Source organism: Dermochelys coriacea, chromosome 19 (genome assembly GCF_009764565.3).
Source record: "Dermochelys coriacea isolate rDerCor1 chromosome 19, rDerCor1.pri.v4, whole genome shotgun sequence".
NCBI classification, from domain to species: domain Eukaryota; kingdom Metazoa; phylum Chordata; order Testudines; family Dermochelyidae; genus Dermochelys; species Dermochelys coriacea.
The window spans coordinates 10,340,265-10,363,275 of record NC_050086.2 but is presented as its reverse complement, the minus strand read 5'-3'; the positions used below and the strand labels follow the sequence as shown (position 1 = coordinate 10,363,275).

Here is a 23,011-nt window from a genome sequence, read left to right as displayed (position 1 = left end):
TCTAAATTTTTTGCAGCAGTACTTTCAATTGAAATTATTGTGAGTCCTGACAAACGATTTTGAGACATGGTGGACCTCAAATAATTTTTTAGTAATTTCAGTTTTGAGAAACTGCACTCACCAGAAGCCACTGGTACTGGTAATGTTAAAAGAATGTATAATGCTATAGCAGTGTTTGGAGTGAAAAAATCATTTCTTCATACTGGATGGCATAAATCGACGATTCGACTCATTAAATGAATATTCAAATGTAGGATCTAGTTTTGAAGGACCTTTTTTCACAATAATCATTAGCATTGGATCAGTAATTACTGTCCGCCATGTACTTGGATCCGATCCTATGTCAGGTTTCAGAGTAGCAGCCATGTTAGTCTGTATTCGCAAAAAGAAAAGGAGTAATTGTGGCACCTTAGAGACTAACAAATTTATTAGAGCATAAGCTTTCGTGAACTACAGCTCACTTCATTGGATGCATTCAGTGGAAAATACAGTGGGGAGATGATTTGTATACACAGAGAACATGAAACAATGGGTGTTATCATACACACACTGTAAGGAGAGTGATCACTTAAGATGAGCTATTACCAGTGTGTGGGGGGAAGAAACCCTTTTGTAGTGATAATCAAGGGGGCCATTTCCAGCAGTTGACAAGAACATCTGTGGGGGGGGGGAAATAACATGGGAAAATAGCTTTACTTTGTGTAATGACCCATCCACTCCCAGTCTCTATTCAAGCCTAAGTTAATTGTATCCAGTTTGCAAATTAATTCCAATTCAGCAGTCTCTCGTTGGAGTCTGTTTTTGAAGCTTTTTTGTTGAAGTATAGCCACTCTTAGGTCTGTGATCGAGTGACCAGAGAGATTGAAGTGTTCTCCAACTGGTTTTTGAATGTTATAATTCTTGACGTATGATTTGTGTCCATTTATTCTTTTATGTAGAGACTGTCCAGTTTGACCAATGTACATGGCAGAGGGGCATTGCTGGCACATGATGGCATAGATCACATTGGTAGATGTGCAGATGAACGAGCCTCTGATAGTGTGGCTGATGTGATTGGGCCCTATGATGGTGTCCCCTGAATAGATATGTGGACACAGTTGGCAACAGGTTTTGTTGCAAGGATAGATTTCTGGGTTAGTGGTTCTGTTGTGTGGTGTGTGGTTGCTGGTGAGTATTTGCTGTAGGTTGGGGGGCTGTCTGTAAGCAAGGACTGGCCTGTCTCCCAAGATCTGTGAGAGTGATGGCTCGTCCTTCAGGATAGGTTGTAGATCCTTGATGATGCGTTGGAGAGGTTTTAGTTGGGGGCTGAAGGTGATGGCTAGTGGTGTTCTGTTATTTTCTTTGTTGGGCCTGTCCCGTAGTTGGTGACTTCTGGGTACTCTTCTGGCTCTGTCAATCTGTTTCTTCACTTCAGCAGGTGGGTACTGTAGTTGTAAGAATGCTTGATAGAGATCCTATGTCAGTCTCTCCACCTTCCAAAAATTGTTCTTCAGTTTTAGATTTGGATAACAGTTCTTCGTTGCTGGACTCTTCAGCTGAAGAAGTAAATCTTTGGATGGATTGTGATTGTTCGTCTTTATCAGTTAGCAAAGATAATCTTTGGTCGGATTGTTGTTCATCTTTATCAGTTGATAAAGATAATCTTTGGTTTGATTGGTCTTCATCAGTTGATGAATAATCACTTTCAATGCATTGCTTAGAGCTTTCTCCTTGATTGTCGACTTTTTAAAAATACGTATTTGAAGTACAAGATAGGTTTTCTAATTCTTTTTGCCATTTCTCTCTTTGTTGCCGGTAGGCAGCACCGGAAAGTCGTTTTTGTTTTTGTCCCTGCATTTTAGCCCTATAACCACTTGCACCGACGCGACATGGAAATTGGTGCGAATGGCACCGATAGGGTGGCACAGTACACGCAAGTAATCCTGATTCCTGATTTAATTAATCAATAACTGTTTACACATTTATGCACATTCACATTATGAGTGACCGTGTCACGACGTGACACGATATTTTTCACATCATGTGCCTATTGCACTAGTGGAGATTTTTTTGATCTTCATGTACTATTTTTTTTCCGTACATTGGTGGATTTTTCTGAAAAAAAAAGGATGGCCGTAATGCCGCCCCTGGAAATGTGCCGCCCCAAGCCCGTGCTTGCTTTGCTGGTGCCTAGAGCCGGTCCTGGGTAAGTCTCACCCCAGAACCTGGGAAGGTGGCTCTTTGGCTAGGGGATGAAGGAGTCTAGCAGCCAGAGGCCAGCCCCTGGCTGTGATCTTGGGCAAGTCACCTCAGTGCCTTTTCCCTGCCTGACAAATAGGAATTGATCCTCGCCCTTCTCACAAGGGCGCGGGGAGGATGTAGGGGCTGGAACTTCCTCCGAGGATGACTCAGCTCGGGATGGGGGCAGAGTGCTAGTCCCCAAGAGGAAGCCAAGCCAAAGCTGCCTTCTCATGCGGGCCTGTTGGCTCGGCAGGTTGGTGTTCTTCCAGGTTGGGGGAATTCTTGCTGTCGCTCGTGGGGACTGGAGGGCTTGGGGCTAATATGCAGCGTTTCAAGGCCTCACCCTGATCAGTGCTCCCTACAGCATCAGGTGACCCTGCGGGCCGTATCCACAGCTTCATGCAGTGATGTCCTGAAGCCTCCCCCCCCACCTCACTGTGTCTGGGAGGCCTCACGCTGGCACCTTTGCCTCTGCAGCTCTTGCAGCCAGACAGCAGGGGGCACTCCTGGCTAGCTTCTCTCTGGGTCCCGCTAACGCAGCCCCCTCGTGTCCTGGGACGCCAGAATCCTGAATTGCTGCTGGATGTGCTCTGTGCACTAAAACTGGGGGCAGGGGGAACAGCTGCTTGACCGGGGGAAGCTCTTTCCCCTGCAGCCCTGGGAAGGAGGGGCGCTGGCTGACCTAGGCTATGCATCGTTTCTGGAGGTGGCTGTGTGCAGTCTGAGGGGTTCCCCCGCCCCAGTCCTCCTGCTGTAGGCACATAAAGCCAGTGTATGGAAGAAACACCACCACCTCCCCAGTGCCCCATGAACAGGAGGAATAGTGACAGGGTGCTACGGCAAATGCTTCAAATAACAACAGAAAAGGCCGGTAGGTCCCGTACAGTCCACCTCCCTCGCAGACTCGTGGTGGGCTCATCCCCTACACTGTTCCCTTTGTGTCCCCAGAGATGGGGCTGCCACCTTCTCACAAGGCGAGACAACTCCACAGCTCCTTTGGCTTCACTGTCAGGAACGGTTTCCTGCCTGCAGGTCCCTGTTCTGGGCGCTGGAGCTCACCTGCGAGCAATGCGCAGCATTCCTGGAGCATGGCTGAGTGGGGTGAGGAATGCTGGCTTTGATGCCGGGAAGATCTTGGGATGATTCCCAGCAGGGAATCTGTTCATTTCTTCCAGGCTCCTGCAGGTGTCAACATGTCCCTTCGCTCCTGCTGGGCGGTGGAGATGCAGCTGATCTTATACAAATCTGGATCTTAGCAGCCTGGCTGGAATGTCTGCATAGTCCACTGCTTTCGCGGGGGGAGGAGGCTGTGGCTTTCATGCCATCCTATTACTCCACAGGTGCCACAAGGTGGGGGGGGGGGTGTGACAGAGCCACAAGGGGGCACTGTGTGTGTGTGCGTACCCATGCACTCCACAAGGGGGAGCGCTGTCTGTGTGTGTGTGTGTGTGTGCGCGTGTGTGTGTGTGCGCGTGTGTGTGTGTGTGAGAGAGAGAGAGAGAAAAAGCCACATGAGGGAGCGGGGTGTGTGTGTGTGGCCAGGGCCAGTGTGTGTGGGGGGGAGGGGGGAATTGTACCACGCAGTCAATTTTTTGCCAGTATAAAATTGGCTCAGTGCAGGGTCATCTTCAGGGCCCCACTAGCCTTGTGACAATATAGGGGGCTGGGTCATGAAAGGGGTGGGGGTCTCCGTCAATTGCACCTTGCCACCTAGCCGCAAATCTGATGGACATCAAGGCAAAGTATTTGGAAAGTGCTGGGTTACCAGTGCTGCAATCTGGGGCTCTCAGCTCCTGTAGCTGAGCTGGGCGCAGGCCAGACTGAGACCGAGAGCCGCCGATGCGGGTATCGAGCTGCAATTCAGCCTGGGTCCCAGCCACACTGGCAGTAGCTGTTCCCTGACGCCGTCTTGGTCACAATGGGGCTGATACTGACTGATGGCAGCAGTTGCTCCCTGAGCTGCCGTGGAGGGTCAGCAGTGAGCTCGGGGCCAAACGGACGTTCAATGTCAATTAGTTGAAAAAGCCCTGAGTGCATGTTTGGGTTTTGCACCCTGGCTCACGTGTTGCTGTGGCTAGGAGGGGGCTTGCTCTGGTTGCAGCCTAAGCTAGTGCTCAATGCCAGGCTGTCCAGTTCTAGTTTTGGGGAGAGGGTGTTGGGCAGAATCCCTTGTTGCCTCAACAGGGCCCCTAAATATCGACTAGGATTCAGGCTGCAGCCCGCGTGACATCTGCCCTCACACCCAAGTGCATCCTCTATTCTGACCTGGCCAGCCAGGTTCTGGGGGGGAGGCTCTGGGTCAGAGACCCCCCGCTTCTCCCTGGGCTGGAGTTTCCAGAAACCCAGGAGTCGCTGCAGTCCCATTGAGAAGAACCAGCTACACTTTATTGCTAGTTGGGCTTATTTCCAGTATGGTGCGGCCCGAACTGAAGCCTGCCTCTTCCTCCCATCAACCCCTGTGGGACAAATTTGGCAGTTTGGCTCTGGATCCAGAGTTGATCTCTGGGGCTAATTCAGATCAAGATTGAAATCCATTTAATCTAGAGCACCTCTAGAAAGGCCCAAACCAGAGCACTAGCTGTGAAAAGCTCCCTCTGCCTGCCAATGGGTTCGGGCTTAGACTTTGACCCAGGGGTTACTGCACTAGCGACAGGAGCTGTGGGGAGCTCTGCTCACCCAGGCCAGGGAGGGGTATGTGCAGAGGCAAGCTTCCTTAATTAGCCTCGTGTTGGTGTGAATCTGAATGCCCCCAAACGCTGGGGGAGGCTGGATCTGCAGACAGGCTTGTAGCCCATCGCTGTTCCCAGTGGGGGTTCAGCCCAACAGGCTGGAGAGTTTGTGTGTGGGGTGGGTGGTTGCAGCCCCCCCCCCCCACACACACACACACGAGGGGCAAACTGGGCATGTCAGCCTAGCCTGGGAAACTTGCAGTGTCACATGTTGCAAGGGAGTGGCAGGGGCGAGCTGTAAGTTATAATGCTCTTCCCACTCAGGTATCAGAGGTGTAAGCAGCTCCCTCCCCTGGGGTGCTTTGCCTGCTTGTGCCAGGTGCATCCCTGTCTCTTTATGGGCTTTGCAGGGTGTGTGGCTATGATTCTGCTCACTTTGCTCACTTGTTCTCCATGCACCCAATGAGTTTTATAGCTTTGCTTTTATTTCTTCACAGCGGGGCGGGGGGGGGGGATCCCATACACGAGCTCCTTTCATGGCTCACCATACTGCAGGGTGGGCTCCACTCCCAGCTGCACCCGGACAGCCCCGCGGACTCTAATGGAGTGAGCGCTGGGGCCCAACCCTGCTCCGTGAGGCTCGGCAGTTCCACTTCACAGGGGGTTGGATGAACCTCTTGCCCAGGTCTGCTTTGCGTGGGGTTGTTGTGGGAATTGGACCCAGCATAGTGCGCCAGCCGGTGTCGTGGGAATTGGACCCGGCATAGGGTGGGAAGAAGCAGCAGTATGCGGTCCCCTCTGGAGATGGGAGAGGGGGGCGTCTAGGGTTCCACCCAATCCTGGGTCTCTCTTGAGATTTGGGGAAGGCCTGGGATTCTCCAGGGGGCTGCCAGAGGAGGCCAGTGCCCTCTTTCCCCCACAGTCGCCCAGGGAGCTGGCGGGTAGCCATGCCCCAGAGTCCCCAGGCTTGGGAGCCCATGTCTTCCCGGGCACCGCCAGTACCAAAGGCGGGTGCATTTCTGCTTCTGTGCCCAGTCTTCCTCCTCTGCCCAGCCACCCAAGCTCGCCCTCTTGCTGCAAAGAGCTGGGTTCGCAAAGGTCCAGCGGGTCCGGGGCCTGTGTAACGTCCCACACGCTGAGCCTGCATAAAATGCTTACTAGCGGCTTTGCTGCTGAGCCCTGGCCCCTGCGGCACATCCTGGGAAAAGCTGCAAGACCGGCTCTGAGCGCAGCCAGCATCGCCTCCCACCCTGCCCAGCAACACTGTCATTTCGGCTCTGTCGAAATCCAGCTCTGCAACTCCCACCTCAGCGCCCTATTAACCCTTCGGAGTCAGGCAAGTCCTTAGCTGGCTAGCACCTGGGCACCAAGCGGGGGAGGGGAGGGACATTGCTGCAAGAGCCCCCTGGGGTTCCCAATGGCAGCGATGGAGCACTGAGCTGGAGCAAATCCCACTTTCCCCTCCCTGATCACCTGCCTGTGATCTCTGCAGCCAGTCCTGGCTTTATCCCCAGGCCCGGAGGAGCATGGAGCTCACAGAAACAGTAGCCTGGCTGTACTGGTGGGTCCCCGTTCCCCACAGTTGGGGCCCATGTCCTATGTGGTGTGCTTGCTCTACACTATCCAATAGTGACACCCCCCAATTTTTCTGCCCCTACCTCCCACTCTGGCTTGTCCTGCCAGGGCTATATCCCTTGTGTTATTTGTGTGCTTTGCTATCAGATGCAATCTGTTTTGTTCCCTCCCCCAGACTGTGCCTCACACTCCCCTATTGACTTGCAGTAACTGCCATAAGAAAAGGAGGACTTGTGGCACCTTAGAGACTAACAAATTTATTAGAGCATAAGCTTTCGTGAGCTACAGCTCACGTCATCGGATGCATCCGATGACGTGAGCTGTAGCTCACGAAAGCTTATGCTCTAATAAATTTGTTAGTCTCTAAGGTGCCACAAGTACTCCTTTTCTTTTTGCGAATACAGACTAACACGGCTGCTACTCTGAAACCAGTAACTGCCATGTAAGAGTGGGGCGAGCAGGAGGCTTTGGCTGCTGAGCTGAGAGGCATTCGTGTTTGTTTGGCCCCCCCAGGAGGCTGGTGAGGCTTTTGGTATGGGGCAAGGAATGCTGGGTGGGGGCTGAAATGACTTTCAGGGAGGGGTTGAATTCTTTGTCCATTCTCCCTCTGCTTTCCCCTCTTAAGCAAACTAAGAACAACAAGCTGCTCAAATGTCTTTGCTCCAACTTCCGCTTCTACATCCAGCAGTGCAGTGAAATAGTTAACAAACTTAAACATTGGTGTTATCAGTAGGTTTCAGAGTTAACACCATCTATCAAGGAACGGAAAGGGTCACACTACCCCCCACAATTTGTTGGGGGTGTTCAGGCTGTCTGCAGACCTGGCTGCATCAGTTCCACTGGGTTCCCAGCTGGGAGGTTTCGTTTATAACTGTAAGGGCTAGAGACTCGACTCTGTTACCCATCTCCCAATTTTAAATTAATCTCCAGTTAGGTGACTCTGTCAACTCCCCATATGCAGGGTACTGCTAACAGGATATACTGTACTCTGAGACTGCATCTGACTGTCTCTAAATGTCCCATGCACTGGGACTTCATCCACTTATCTGGTAGAAGAGGCTGCTAGTTACTGATAATCCCAACACTCTAGTATCTGAGCGCATCATAACACCCCCCCTGGGTGGCTGGGCAGTGCTATTATCCCCAGTGTACTGAGGGTGAACTGAGGTGCAAAGAGATTAAATGACATGTCTAGGGATACACACAGCATTTGCGGCGAAGCAGAACTTGACCCCGGGTCTCCCACAGGCCAGCCCTTTCTTCCACTCTCTGCTAAACACATTGCCCTGTGAGGAAGCATCTCCTGGTGAGAGTATTCCTATTCTTAGGGTCAGCCCTTTGGGGTGGCTAGCCTAGCTAATCACTGGCTTGTTCCTATCTCCGCTTAGCCATGGCTTGGCTGAGTCAGACCAAATCAGCCCTCTGTCTTCCTCCAGCAATCGATTCTCACCCACCCAGTCATTTCTGTTGCTTTTCTCTGATTCTCCCCCAGCAGATCAATATCTTTCCCGTGATGAGCAGGACTCTGTTCCAGGTGCAGGCGCACCATAGCTGGGCGCAGAGAGGCACTAGGCCTTTCTTGCTCTGGTGCATTTTGCATCAGCATGTGCTGCCCCACACAGGCCATGCTGCACGGCAGCCCCATGTCTCACTTGTTCTGCACCACCACATCCAGGTCTGGCTGGGCATTGCTCTTTGCAGCTTGCCTTCCCCATTGGGTGAGCGAGTCCAGAGCCTCAGTCTCTCTGAGGGTGCGGCTGATTCTTGCTGTGTTTCCTGCTCACAATTCTAATCATTAGGTCCTTGTATTCGTCCTGTCGCCCAGTTTAGCATCCTTTGTAAGTGTCAGTAACATGCTGCTTGCCCCTCTTCCAGCCCATGGTGATGTGAGTTATTGGACTCAGTAAAGGGGTAGCTGGATGAAGCCTTCTATGGCCTGTGATACACAGGAGCTTAGACTAAACGATCTAATGGCCCCTTCTAGACAGTGAGCTGGTCCCATCTCTCCACTCCAGCATAATGCTCTGTTGCATACGGTGAAATTCCCCAGCCGCAGCCCGTTCTCATCCTGCTGAGTGTTCAGCCCAAACTGACCAGAGTCATGCCAGAGTAGTATGCTGGGAGGTGCTAGCAAACACCAAGGTGGCTGCAGGGGAGGTGGGGCGGGATGGGCACTTTGAAGACGGCAGAGATCGTCGAGCAGCTTGGAGGCCAGCACAGGTGCTGGAAGGAGGGGCAGTAGGGGGCAAAGCATATGAGGGGTTAGTGGGGATTCGCCAGGCTCAGTACTGCCCAGGGTGATGCAGCCAGGCAAACAGGTTCGGATTTACACAGACTGGCCTCCCACGACATTACATCAGCGCACTCCCCAGGAAAGCACCAAGGAATCTCACGTTACCGCGTCAGTAACTGGAACTCAGGGAGTCCCATGGGGACCGACAGGGGGCTCCTGGATTCTCTTCCCAGCGCTGCCACTGATTCGAAGTTACCTCGCTGTAAACTGGGTATAATAATGCAACCTCCCTCACAGTGGGTTGTGAAGCCTGATAAATGTTGTGTCTCACACACCCACGGTCCAGCTGATGCAGCCCGTTTCTGAATAATGCATGTCATTAACCTGCAGAGATGGCACATGCAGCACTAGGTGGCAAGATCAGGGCCTGCCAGTGACAGATGCCTCTGAAATCTTAATGGTGAGACAGCCCTGCCTGGAGATGCTTCATTACACAGGGACAGCATGGGCGTCACCACCCAGCCTAGACACATGCCCTGCAGGGACCTCTTCCAATGGTGGTGGGGGAGCTCAGACTCCAGGGCTCATTGGGGCCAGGGGCTCAGTGATGTGGAGACTGGGCTGATGGGAACAAGACTGAGTTGACCAACCTGCGTCCCAAAGGCTAGAAAACAGCCTTTGGATGGGCCTGAGTTCAAATGGCTACTAACCAGGGGTGGGTTTGAACCCGCATGATACTTAAGTCTGGTCTCCTGGCTGGGGCAGGCTGGCAGCAAGGAAGCACTGTTGGACATGCTGGTCATGGGGGAGAAAGTGACAGCGGTGTCAGCTGTCTGGGGGAACGTGTGACTCAGCTGGGCCAAGGAGAAGCGCCGCTCCTTTTGTGAGGGGCTAGCACTAAGCCCCAGCTTGTTGTTGAACCCACTGCTAGCCAGGAGTCCTGGGTCCTTGCCCCACCTCTGCCCCTGAGCGGTGCACAGAGCTGGCAGTCACGCCCGTAGCTGTACCAATCTCCCCACTTGTTACCGAGGCTAAGGCTCCCCCTCATGGCAGACTTGAGGCTCCATCAAAGGCATTGGGCTGACCAGGTGTAAAGGGCCATTAGGGAAGGGCCCATGCCACACAGCAGAGGGCCTGGGTCCAAGCTTCCCCAGTGCCAGGGCATTGGGCCTATGGCTCCCTCCCAGCTCTTCTTAGATAAATAATGGGAACTGTCTGGGGCAAATGAGGCACAGGGCGGTGCTCTGCCCCGGCATGACCTGCACGAGACACCGGGTCTGCTGCTGAACGCTGTGCTCCCTCTCCAGCCCCGCGAGCGTGCAGCAGGAACAGCAGGGCTGGCTTGGACCCTGCTCAGCGGATCTGCTGCACATTCCTGGGCAGCATCTGCAAATCTCAACCTGCCTGCAGTGTTCCTGACGGCCGCATGTACGTGCGCCGAGCCCTCTGGGCCCTCGACAGCCGCTGCACCCGAGGCCCTGCCAGGAGAGTCCCAGCCACCAGGAGCTCCAGGGTGGAGCCTCCTTGTGCCCGGTGGAGCCCGGCTGGGGTGTGGCTAGAGATGAAATTGGCACAAGCCGGCAGCTCTGCAGGGAATATTCTGTGCTGATGTTAGTGCTGAGGTCGGCACAAAGTGCTCTGCGGGGAGGGGCGCCCAGACTGGTTTGGTCGCACAGAGCTCCTCCCACCCCTGGGCTGGTAAAGTGACGTTCAGCATGTAGTTTTGGGGGCACTTGCTAGGACGCATGACGCCCACCCTGGTCGCTTTACAGGGCCAGATCCTGTTTTCTATCCTCATGGCTAGTAACCCCTTTAATGTCCAAGGGCTGATGCTCCATCTGAGTAGGAGGAGCAGGGTGTAGCCCCGAATACTGGACCACTCATTGCTTAACGTGGCCACTGACGTGATCTAACCTGCCTTGGAGCACATGGGGAAGGAGGGGCTTAGTGCAGCAGCTGTGGAAGTCTGAGCTATTGGTTTGACTGTCAGACCCCTCCCTAAGGGGATGTAGAGCTCCTGGAGGAAAGGAAGGATAGATGGCTTTGGGGTTCAGCTCTCAGCAAGGAATCAGCAGACCCCTGCTCTTGGCTCTTCTGCTGACTCTGGGATGCCTTGAGCAAGTCTCTTTCCCTGCTCCCAGAGTTTTCATTTTGTGGACATTATGTATTGCCTTGTCCCAGTGCTTACCCATGATACTCTCATCTGGCCAGCTGTCAGGGAGCCCAGAAAGGTCAGCGTTTCAGAGTAGCTTTTCGGGGGCTGGGGGCCATCCACTTGGTTCCCCGCCTGCAAGGAACTGTCAGCTCTTCCTTGGCTGCAGCCTGTGTGGAGTGGGGAACCTGGTGCCGGGCGTTTGGAATTACTGGTGCAGAAACTTTTCCTCCAACTGCTGCGGGCTCAGTGGAGCTTAGATCGGCATTTACTCCTCACCACCACTTGCCCCTTCAATGCAGCAGCGCCGGAAGCTCACTGCATGCAGCTGTAAGTGCACTGAGCTTCTCCTTCCAGCTGCAAAGTGCAGGCTGATTTTCAAAGCCTTGGTAGGGATTTAGACCCCCAAGTTCTTACTAACTTTAATGGGCACTGGGCAGCCAGATCTCACAGGCAACTCAGCAAACCTCAGCCTTAATGACCACAAGTGGCCAGGAGCTTGGTATTTGTCTCCTCTGAGAGATGGAGCCTCCAGCAGCACAGCACAGGGCGTCCGGTTCTGCACTGACTCAGCGGCTCGCTGGACTCCCTCAATACAGCTCGCGTGCAGCCAGGCCCGTGCTGTCTAACCCTGCTCACGCAGCGTGACATGACAAGGTCAAAAAATGCCAGGAGCTGCCTCCGCCCTGTCTCCACCGGCACTAGTGATGGTGGGAGAGCTACAGAAAGGCTAGTGGGGGCAGGGCTATTGACTCACCACCGCCACAATCTTCCAGCAGCCTAGGTTCCCATCCAAATGCCGGCCCAGCCCAGCTCTGCTTTGCTTGAGCCGATGAGCTCATAGCCCAAGGTGGCATGACTCGATTTCATCGTAATGATTTGTCAAGTTGGAACTAGTGGAAGGCAAAAGCTGAACTCAGTACAGTCTTCAGCTACACCCATTCCCCAAAGGAGTGAGCTGGAAAAGTGCCAGTTTAATAACTGCTGAGCTTCTATGCATTCTCCCCAGCAGCAGCCCCTCGGCTCCACCGTGGCTTATGTAGGTTTGCAGCCCAAGGAACAGCTCTTTTCTTTAATGCTGTTACCAAAGGATGCCTAAGGCTGGACCCTTGTGACTTTCCACTTGCTCATGAGCCCACGGCATGTTCATAGAGCTGACACAGGTGTACATTTTTTGCCGGCATTGACCAATCCTGTAGCAGTTTAGCAACTGCTCCCATGTGAAATCCTGAAATCGCCCACATCTGGATAAGGAAAACAGCACACTAAACTGTGCTGTCCAACACGTCCTTACACAGCACTTAGCACCTGGTGTAGACAGAGTAAGTTGTGTTTACTTACGTGGAGGCCGGTCAGGATCAGCCCTGGGAAGGGCCCTAAAAGCTCCCAGTTGCAAGATCTTTTTAAGAATGTTTCTACGTACACGATACACCTGTGTGGGTTTTCTGAGTTAGTTACACAGGGCAAACCTGTGTGGTCACTCTCCTTTCGGTTTGAGCAGCTGATTTCAGCTTAATTTAAACATCATCCTAATTAATTTATGCTTAAACTCAAATAAGCCTGTTTTTTACCCAATACATGTGTCCCCACTGCAGGGGTTTGCCACCGTTACACTACATCAGTTTTAAATAACCACTTTAGTTGGGCCAGTGCCACTATCTCATGTAGACAAGCCCTGCATCTCTGGAATCTGGCATAAGGCTCCTAATTAGATTCGGGGTTTCTGACCCCTAGTTCCAGGGACAAAGCTATAATTTGCCACAGGAGTAGAAGTGAAGTGGAGTCATAGACGTGGGCTTGTAACGCAGAGGAGTGTACCACGTTGTGGGGGCTGACTAGCTCCTACTCTGCGAGCAGAGCTGGATGTGACTGTTAGTTCCCAAAAAACAATAGTGGCTGTTTTTGAAAACCAGTATTATTGGCACCAGCCTGGTGGGGGGGGGGGGGTCATGCCACCTGGCACTGGCCTGAAGAAGGGTCACTGATGCTGCTCCCTTCAGGTGGGTAAGGAGTCCCTCGCCTCCAGGAAAGCTTCTGCCCCTCCACCCCACCTATTTCTATCACTTATTAAATGTAACCAGGTCTCACATCATGTTGGTCTCTCTGTGGGCACAACCTGCTCACAAGGCTTACTGGAGCCTAGCTCCTCTGCTTGGGTCCAGCACTTATGCATAGACCCACTACGGGCAGCCTAGCGTGCATGAACCTGCCTGGAAAAGTACCACACTCACTCCCTGCTTAGACTTGCGCACGCCAGGAACTCCCTCTCCCCTTCCAGTGCCTTGAAAATGCACGCTTTGTGGTGTGCCAGGCAGTGCTGGCCGTGCCCCGGCAGGGCTGTGCTGCATACCGGGATGCAGTAAAGAAGTGACTACGAGGACTACAAAGGCAGGAGCGTAAGTGCAGTTTTATTGGAGAGGGACAGGCAGGCAGTGGCTTTGGCAATACACAAATACAGGAGGCACCTCAAGTTTGTTATTCTTAACCCACTACAAAGAACCCCCCATGGCCCAACACCTCCAGCTTCCTACGGTCTGCAAGGAATACCCAGTAGCCTGTAGAGGAACCCTGCAGAATAAGTCACTACAGAAAGCAAAGGAGAGCGCACTCTCTAGCTGCAATCGACTAGGTTTTGGTGTCTTTACCCCAAAAACCAAACTCAGCTTCCCCTTTTTAAATGTTAAGTGCCAGGAGGCACTCCCAGGTCCCAATGCTGGGGAGGGTCAGGAACCCCCGATGTTACTGACAATGGGTGGGACACCCAAGTTTGTGTGAAGCTATTAGTGCTCTTCCACAGCAGTAACTGCCCCAGTAGGCAGATCACAAGAAATGTGGAAGGAGTGGGGAGGTCAGGGAAGGGGGATTTGTCCCAAAGCTGCCATGAGAAAAGGTAAGATAAAACATGTGAATACCATACGCACAGACCAGTCAGTCCCCTTTGCTGTCAGAATCCAGGCACAGCTTTTGGGAGCCGAGACGTGTCTTACAAAAAAGGAGAAGGGACAGGGAGAATGACCACTGCTTGGTGGGCTGCAGTTCAGTTCTTAGGCTCTTCCCCAGCTTCTCCAGCGTCTTCTCCCGCGCACTCTGCCGTCCATAATGTAAGGTTGTCCCTGAGCAGCTGCATGATGAGGGTGCTGTCCTTGTACGAGTCTTCACTGAGCGTGTGCAGGTCTCCCATGGCTTCATCGAACGTGGTTTTGGCCAGTGCGATGGCCTGCTCTGGGGTGTTGGCGATCTCGTAGTGGAAGACGGAGAAGTTGAGGGCGAGCCCCAGGCGGATGGGGTTCGTGGGCTGCATCTCCTTCTTGCTGATGTCCATTGCTTCCTGGTAAGCTTTCTGAGCATTTTCTATGGTGTCCTTGCGCTCATCCCCAGTGGCTACCTCGGCCAGGTATCGGAAGTAGTCACCCTTCATCTTCAGGTAGAAGACTTTGCTCTCTGCGTCGCTGGCTTTCTTAATGAGATACTTGTCCAGCAGCCCGAGGACAATGTTGCAGACGTCCTTCAGCTCCCCCTCCACCTTCTCCCGGTACTCATTCACCAGCTGCGCTTTGTCATCGCCCCCCTCAGTCTTGTGCTCGATGCTGGAGATGACCCTCCAGGCGGATCTCTGGCATCCCACCACGTTCTTATAGGCAACAGAGAGGAGGTTGCGCTCCTCATTGGAGAGCTCATCCCCGTGCTCCACCACTGCCTTCATGAAATCAGCCATGTCCTCGTAACGCTCGGCCTGCTCGGCCAGCTTGGCTTTTTGCACCTGGTGGTTTCTCGCCATGGCTGGGAGCACTGGTGGAAAGGAGACCGCTTTGCAAGGAGGCTGGTTTGAAAAGGAGCAGGCAGTCACCCTGGGAGCCTTCCGAGTCTCTGTTCAGCTCTGCTGACGGGATCAGCTTTTGGCTTGGCGTCTCAGCCTGGAGCGATGGCTAGGTGTGGCAGAGAAGCTCTCAATGAACCCCTCCCCCCACTTCCTCTCAGACAGTACTCTCCTTAAAAGGAAAACTGCAGCGATTCACCTTGGAACTAAACGAATTATGTACTAGCCAATGTCAAAGAAATCCACCTTAATGCAAGGCCCCCTCCCTGAGACTTGCTGGGCAGAAGGCTGGTACCCAGAGCAGAGGTCTTGCTGTTTGGTTCCAGTTTGCATGGCTGACTCTTCTCAGTGTCATAACTGGCCCCCTTTTTGGCAGCCAATGACTTGCTAGGCCATGGAGGGTGAGCTAGTCTCTCCTGCTTAGAGGAGGCCCCTCCTGATCAGAGTTAGGCTCCCTACCAACCTGTGTGAGGGAATCTTGCCCCATTGATGTCCCTGCTCTCTGTCTCGATAGAGGCCATCAAGCCCTGGGATGGCTGATCCTGCAGCTTCCAACAGCCCTAAACTCACCTTCCAGAATCTCGCAAACATTTTATAATTTTAAGCCTGACATAAATGCAGGGAGATTTCAGATGTAGCTCTTCATCCCACTAATGTCCTCAGCGGTAGGAACCCGGTGGCAGATCGACGGCAGAAGTGGCCAGAGGCAGTGAACAAGCTCCTAAACCAAAAGTGGCTGAGCAGCTCCAGCTTTATGGGGCAGAGTTCCAAAAATGCCATTTCTGTTCCAAAACACTGGCAGGTCTACAAGGCTCTTCAATTCCACAAGGCCCCAGTATTTATCCCCATTGTACAGCTCGGGAACCAAGGCAGAGAGGATAAGTGACTTGTCCAAATCCACAGAAGTTTGGGGGATTTTTGTTTTTCTTTCTTTTATAAAGGAGTGAGATTAGAATCAAGGAATTTCATGCTCCTAATCTTATGCTCAAATCGTACCTCAAATTGAAGTCCTCTTACTTCCGTTAAAATTGAACCACATGTATCAGAGCTGACCTCTATTTCCCGAGGCATATGTTTATGGGTAACTAGGGAGGCGTAAGAAAGAAGCCACCTTCTACTTGTGTCTGTACAACCCAAAGCTGTCTACTGAGCAAAGGAGCAGGCTAGGAATGCATGGTTAAACAAGCCTGCGCTGCCTGTCTGAGGTGCTGGTGGGGAAAATTTCCACGATGCCAGGTTCATTTTTAAATCACCTGTGCCACTTTCCTTTGAGGGACAGACTACTGTCAGAGAGAACAGGATGCTATTGTCCAAGTTTGTTGCACACCACTCTCTGGAAGCATGTCCAAGGGTCGGACTGACCGTGGGAGGGTATGGAACACCTATTTCACGATGGTGTACTCCTGCGACTTGATGTTAAATGCCTCAGATGAGAGACAGCACCATTCCCCACTACAAACATCAATAAAACAGAAGTTTTGCTTTAAAATAAGAGCTTCTAAAGCCACTTCCTAACAGCATGGCTCATAATGTAAGAGACAGGGAACACAGCTCAGATCTAAACACCGGAGGGACTTGTGGCTGTTGAAAGGGCGTACTTGAGACACAGACTTGTCTTTGGAGTACTTGTGGCACCTTAGAGACTAACAAATTTATTAGAGCATAAGCTTTCGTGAGCTACAGCTCACTTCACGAAAGCTTATGCTCTAATAAATTTGTTAGTCTCTAAGGCGCCACAAGTACTCCTTTTCTTTTTGCGAATACAGACTAACACGGCTGCTACTCTGAGACTTGTCTTTGTCAAATAAAAGCTGCCCTGTATTGTATCCTCCATCCGATTGTCAAACCAGGCCTTTCGCCATTTATTGCTCTTTCTTCTTTTCGATTACATTGAAGATGCTTGAAAAACAATTTCTGCGATTGCTTGGCTGCTTTGTAATTAGCTACTCCGATTAGAATCTGTGTCTCATGTTACAATAAGTTTCACTCTCGAACTGATTAAGCCTGTTCCCACTTGCCAGGAGCTGACTGCTCCTCTGTCTGATGTTGCCTGAAGGCTTCATGACAAATTCACCACACTGAAACCTGCTTTAATCACTCACCTTATCTGCTGCATAGATACAGCTGGTGTAGCATGGAGAGGGGAGGGTGGGGTCAGTAACTCAGCTGTCCCAGTTTGCAGGTAAATTGTTATAGCTGCATGACTCACTGATTTAGTCATGTGCAATCAGCAGCGGAGTGTCTCCCACAGCTGATGTCTGAGCCCTTTGCTGTAGAAGGTCCCTGCCCCTGCTGAGTGAAGGCAGATGGGAATAGCATGGCCCAGTGTAGCTCTTGCTCTCATCCTGGGGCTAGAGAGCTGGTTTTTAAGTGGAGGAAAACCCCCTACTGAGGCTTGAAACTAACTTTCCTGAGCCTAGAGATGGAATTAACACTGCATGGTGGACTCTCTAGCTAACTAAGGTACGTATCTGGCCCGTATTACCACAGTATCTGAGCACCTCACACACAATCTTCCCCATCTTCACACCACTGATGTGCCATGGGGAAGTGCCAATATCACCATTTTGTATAGGGGGAGCCGAGGCACAGAGACTAGTGCCATTTTCAGAAGTGCTTTTGAAAATCCGACTGCAAGTGTCTTGCCCAAGGTCATACAGGAAGCCTGTCACAGAGCAAGGACTCAAACCCAGTCTCCCAAGCTCCAGCCAAGAGCTCTAGCCACTGGCCTCTCACCTGACTCCACTGGAGACTGTTCCCACACACACTAATTCCTAGCTGAGGGCAAGTATTTATATTTAACATTAACACTAAGCTAGGACTCTGGCAGCCTAATACTCGTCAGATCTTGGTATTTCAGTAAACCTGGGCCGGATCACTTCTGGGATGGGAGTCCTAGATGCTGCAGGGAATGGTGGTGGTTCTGCTTTGTCAGCTCTCAACCCAATGCCCCAGCAGGACAAAGGGAAGCTGTGCTGCTGGCAGAGTCCTGCTCTAACTGAGACCTACGTTCTGAGCCCGTGATCTTTATGAAAGCAGCCAGAAAGCTCTACAAGCCGTAGGTATTAATGCTAGCACCGGGATCAGACCTCAGCTTGGACAGCTACATGCTGGTCTCAATCTGTACTGTGGGCGGAGTACCTGAGGCTGGGGGACACCCTTGGGGACACCCAAGATTGCCAGCTTCCACAGGCGGCTGGCCATCCTTTTCGTGTTCCTGATGCCACCACCTAGGAGTGCTCCCACGCTCTAGCTGAGTGCTCCTTCGCATCAGTCTCCCCTACCTTTGAAAATACTTGTTCCTTCCCACAGAACGTTCCAAGGGACAAACTATTCATCCCCCCCAGGAAATGGAATTTGAGAAGCAATTTTTCATCCATCCAGCCACTGAACCCACTGTACAGTGCTTGGGCTGCTACCTTCAGATAGGAGGCAAGCCGACCACTTGTCTTTAGGGTAGGTCTAGCCTCACTACCCCAGCAATCACTCTGCATAAGGGGCTTAGTGTTGTTTCCACTCATGCCATTCAGGAGCTGAGAATTACATTGAAGAGGCCTCTGTTCTTGAGAGGAAACTAGCCCCACATGTGTGTCAAACTTGTGAAAACTCTCTCCATTCCCTGCCCGAGTGGTGAATTAATCGCTCTTATGCAGCACTTTTCAGCAATAGATCTCAATTGGTCCCTGAATTATCCCACCATTTCTGTTCCTGGCAGGGTGAAGGCTCTGCCAGTCTGCTACCGGGAAAGTTACAATTGGAATCTTTGCTTGCTTCCATTAGATGATGAGTATTAAAAAACAATCACCAAACAATCTTCCTTGGTTTGCCCGGTATGTACACTGAGAGCTCGGTGTAGGCCACCAGTGCTGACTGTACCAAGATGGGCTGAGCTGCTTCCATTTTAAACTGTCTGCAGTTGAAGTGCACAAACTGGACTGGTAGAACGCCCTTGTAGAGGATAGCACTGCATGAACCTTAACCAAAGGCAGCTGCATAAAGGACTAAAGTCCAAACTAACCTACCTCGAATATGCAATAGGTTGGGGTACATGCGTTTCCCAGTATTACACATTATGATCTACAGCCTGGGGCACCTGTCCTTTCTGTGGGGCTTGCAGCAAACTCGCACTCTGAGCACTAAATCCATTCACCTTTGTAAAGCTGTTAGAGCACCGATGCAGCGGTGTGAGGTGTTTTTTAAACAATCATTCCCATTTACTCTTTCTAATCTGCCCTGGGAAGGCCAACGGCACAGATGGACCTTGAGAGTTGTTGTGCTGTACGAAGGACAAAGCCAGCACCAGTCTCAGCAGTCTACTACAGCTTTCCATCCCAGGTCGTGTCTGTCATAAATGTTTTAAGCACAACTTCAAATGCTGCTGTCAACCACGTTTTGTTTCTCGGTAGCCAGCTCACCCTGACTGCAGATGTGTGTGAAGACAGCTCATTGCATCCTCATACTGCTATGGCTGACTCTTTCCTGCCTGTGGGGCAGCTGTGAGAAATAAGGTGCCTGGAGTTGCCTCCAGCCACTACTGTTGGATTTAAATGCATGTGCATCTATAAAACTAGCTCTTACCAAGGGAGGCCTATTAAATAGCTTCAGCAGAGGCTAGATGCCAGTCCCCATATCTTGTTGCAGGGCCTTGGATCACCACCTGCCACCTCCTCCTCCCATCTTGTGCACTCACTTCAGCAGCTCCCACATGCGAGGCTTGAGGCAGAGGTCCGTTAGCTCTGCTCTAGAAAGCCACTTAAAATAGCCCTTTGTAGCAGTCAGTTGCTTGCTGAGAGCCTGCAGAGCGTATGCAGGACCATGAGCTCCGCCAAAAAGCTTGTTTGAACCAACCCTTCCTGCCCCTCAAGAGCCATAGCCCACCCTGTCTCAGTTTTGCAGAGACAGCCGACAGGGCCCTGACTTGACTTAGAATTCTGGCTGATATTTCAGCATTGACAGGGTTTGAATTTGGGTTAGTACTGATCAGGAAAAATGGTGACAATTCAGCACCAGACATTTGATGCTCTTCAAATATTACCCCCCATTCCTGGAAGCAAGCAATGTTTCAGTCCCACTTTACGGGGGGGGGGGGGAAATGGTGGTTCGAACGTGCCCTAAGGCCACAGGCCAAAGCTGGCTTTCGGATGAGGGACTTCCTGGCTTTCAGCCCCTTGATTAACACAAGAGGTCATACAGACATACGCAAACCCTTTTATGCTCCATCTTCATTCACTCCACCCTCTAAAGGAAAAGCACACACTGGTAAAAGCAGCCTGGCGGCGTTCCCCTTGGGTGCTGGGGACACAACAACCCGATGCCCACGTACAGTAAATAGGAGAAACTTTATTTGGTTACAAAAGTAAAAGGCATGAATGGATTTCAAACCCTACCAGACTGGAGCCTAGCTGAGAAGGGGTGGGGTCTCAGGTTTACACTAGCTCACTTTTACAAACCCTACTTGGTTTGCCAGTGGCTGCTAGAGTGTTAGAGCGTCCAGCCTCCTCCCTCTTTTCTGCTCTGTCCTTTCAAGAACGCAGATGGCAGCAGCAGAGGAATCTATACAGGGACTGCAAATGTCACTACTCGTACTACTGCATTTCATCCCTTCCTCTAAACTAGTGTATCCTAAGACACAGAACTTACTCATAAGTGTTTGAAAGGTGAACTCTTAACACACACTAACTACCTCAGAGACAGGAGAATCCTTTGCCTGCATACATATGCTGCAAGCAGTTCAGGGCTGGGGAGGTGGCCTGCTGGCCAGCTCTGGCAGACATTCTGCTTCACAAGCCCACTGTTCCAGCTGTGAACACACTGCAATAAACCTGGTAAAGTCTCACGTGCCTGCTCATTTAAGTAACTATAATTACATCTTCAATCTATTGCGGGGGAGACACCGTCACTGCAGAGTAAGGCTAGTTCCAAGGAGCCAGCGATGGCCTTGGTTCAGTTGCATGAGTCTCTTTCCAGGAGCAGGAGACGGTAAAAACTCCAGTTATTGCACTCAGAACAGATGCATTTATGGCTTTATGCTTCAAACCCATGGGACAGCAGAGTGCACCAGCTCCACATGTGGGTTTGGAAAGGCTTTCCCACCTGCACAGTGGCTTTCCCACCTCTCTTGCCACGGGAGGGACCGAGGTGCAGTAGCGTAGCCCCGGCGTGGGCAGGCACAGGCGGTGGTAATGGCTGCTGTTTCAGGTATTATCCATGTCCTCAAGAGCGCTTTAGTTCCCTGAACATACTGGATTTCCCCCCGTCAGTGCAGGGAAAGGAAAGTGGAGGAGAGAAAGAGAGGGTTAGTACAAGACATCCCAGAGTGAGAGTCAGGTAACAGGAGCGAGAGCAGGAGTGGATCCTCCAAGCCAGCTACAGGAAATAACAAAACAGGATGGGATCAGATGAGTGCCAGTCCTGCGTTAGCAGCACATGCGAGGCTCCAGCAATGCTCTCCTCAGGAGCTGAAGCAGCTGACCTCTGGTAACACCACACCCTGCAAGCGTCAGCTGTTTAGACCCCTCAAAACAAGACAAGTAAGTGAGTATTTACTGACCAATCTCTCAAGCATCATGCAGTAGGAGAGGGGGTGATTAGGAGACTACCACATGAGCAAGACAGCACTCAGCAGGGAGAGGAAGATGAGGAGGCAGGGGTATCACTTCCCACAATAATAATGGAGCAAGACACATGCAGCTACCACTAGACACTCTGCTGGTGTGTAACTATTGGTTTACACCACAGCTGCTAGGTCATGACTCCCTTTGCACCCACACCTGTTGTGGCTTGCACACGGGGGAGACCACCAGCAGCACCAGCTGTGGAACAGGCTCCAGGGGTCGCTGACTTTGTGTCATAAATAAATAAAACTGTTCTATGGACTGTGCTGGGAAGACAGGGAATAGATACTGGCAGGGTCCATCACGCTTTCTGGCAGCTGCGCATTATCAGTGCTCCCCTTCTGGCGGACACTAGCTCATTAGCGGTGTGTGGAAGGAACAAGAAGGGCAGTTAAGCAAGTGTTAGCAGGGCTGTCCTTGAAGAATCTCCAGCCCTCGTCACTGAGTAATAAGCACTGATGTAACACTACATTCTCTTCAAAGCACTTTTACAAATTACTCACCTGTGTCACAGGCATGTTGAAGGATGAGTTTCATGTTACAGAGAGGAAAACAGGCACAGAAAGAGGAAGTGACTTAGTCACAAAGTGCATCAGTGACAGAGCCAGGATTACAAATTTGTTCCTGGCTCTCAGTCCTGTGATCATGCCACACCTTGCTGTAAATGTCACACCACTGCATCAGCAGGGCTTCTCTTCCACCCACAGCAGCATCTCGTTTACCATGGCTAAAAGCCACCACTGCAATCCATCCTCTTTGCAGCCACCATTCAGGGCTTAAAGCCCTACCCCCTTCTCTCTGTGCATCCCATCTCCCTCCAAATTAAGTCCAATCAACACTACTCTCTCAACCCTGCGTGCTCTAGTAACAACTGGCCTAAACCCAAAGTAATGCATGGCAGCTCTCAGCCAAGCACATCTGCTCTGCCTTCACTCAGTCTGCAGTGCAGTGCAATGAAAGCTTACCTAATCCTCTGCAAGGCTGGGGATAATTTACCTACCTACCACACAGCCTCGCAGGCTCACTGACCATCACCACGTTGGAACACCAGCAGGGCTCTTGGCACACACTACACACCAATGCCTACACAAACCAGAGGGTAGCTGGGGCTCCATGTACAGAGCAAACCATGCAGTGAGGATGAGATGAATCACTGGACTGGGGAGAGAAGAAGAAAGTGCTCTCTTACCAACTACCCCTCAGAAAGCAGGGCTAACATCCAGAAAGGGGGGTGTTAGATCCCATCAGGCTGTGCAGGAAATGGCAAAGTCCTGGCAGGCATCCTCCTGGGGAAGACACCAGAGATTATGCACTTCAGCATCCACTGGCAGGGACAGAGCAGACTGCGTCAGAGAGGGGGCGCTCTGTCTCAGGCTGCTCTCAGATCCTGGGACAGCACTGGACTGGGTTAGAGGGAGAGTGGGATGGGAGAAGGGTGCTTAACTTAAGGCCTCTGAAGGAAGATGCAGTTTGAGCTGTGTCAAATTTCAGCAGCTGAATGATGAAACCCCGAGAAACCATACGGCCAGACCAAGTTGCTGGGGTATGCAGCTATGCATACCTTCCAGCCTGATCCTGCGGGAAGTGACTACAATGGGCAGGCAAGATTCGCAGCTGGAAGAAGCCATCTGACCTTAATTGGACGGACAGAGAATCATTACTCACCCCACTGCAGAAGCTGAGGAACATGCCTCCGAACCCACAAAAGGAAACAAACAGATCCCCAAGCAG

The 23,011-nt window shown here is 51.7% G+C and overlaps 1 protein-coding gene and 1 long non-coding RNA gene across 2 annotated transcripts; both read right to left on the bottom strand.

Moving 5' to 3' along the window:
* Positions 1-1,851: 1,851 nt before the first annotated feature.
* Positions 1,852-13,114, bottom strand: LOC122458274. Its single transcript, XR_006278245.1, has 3 exons — positions 13,102-13,114; positions 8,034-8,038; positions 1,852-2,262 (listed from the first exon to the last, which is right to left on the bottom strand). It is a non-coding gene; the product is annotated as an uncharacterized LOC122458274 (long non-coding RNA).
* Positions 13,115-13,237: 123 nt separating this feature from the next.
* Positions 13,238-16,277, bottom strand: SFN (stratifin). The gene has a single exon (XM_038377622.2). It carries the CDS (start codon positions 14,625-14,627, stop codon positions 13,887-13,889), a length of 741 nt encoding a protein of 246 aa, XP_038233550.1. The 5' UTR covers positions 14,628-16,277; the 3' UTR covers positions 13,238-13,886.
* Between the last annotated feature and the right edge of the window lie 6,734 nt (positions 16,278-23,011).

Excerpts from the sequence above, each read along its gene's own strand:
- SFN (XM_038377622.2), bottom strand. The coding sequence starts at position 14,627 with ATGGCGAGAAACCACCAGGTGCAAAAAGCCAAGCTGGCCGAGCAGGCC.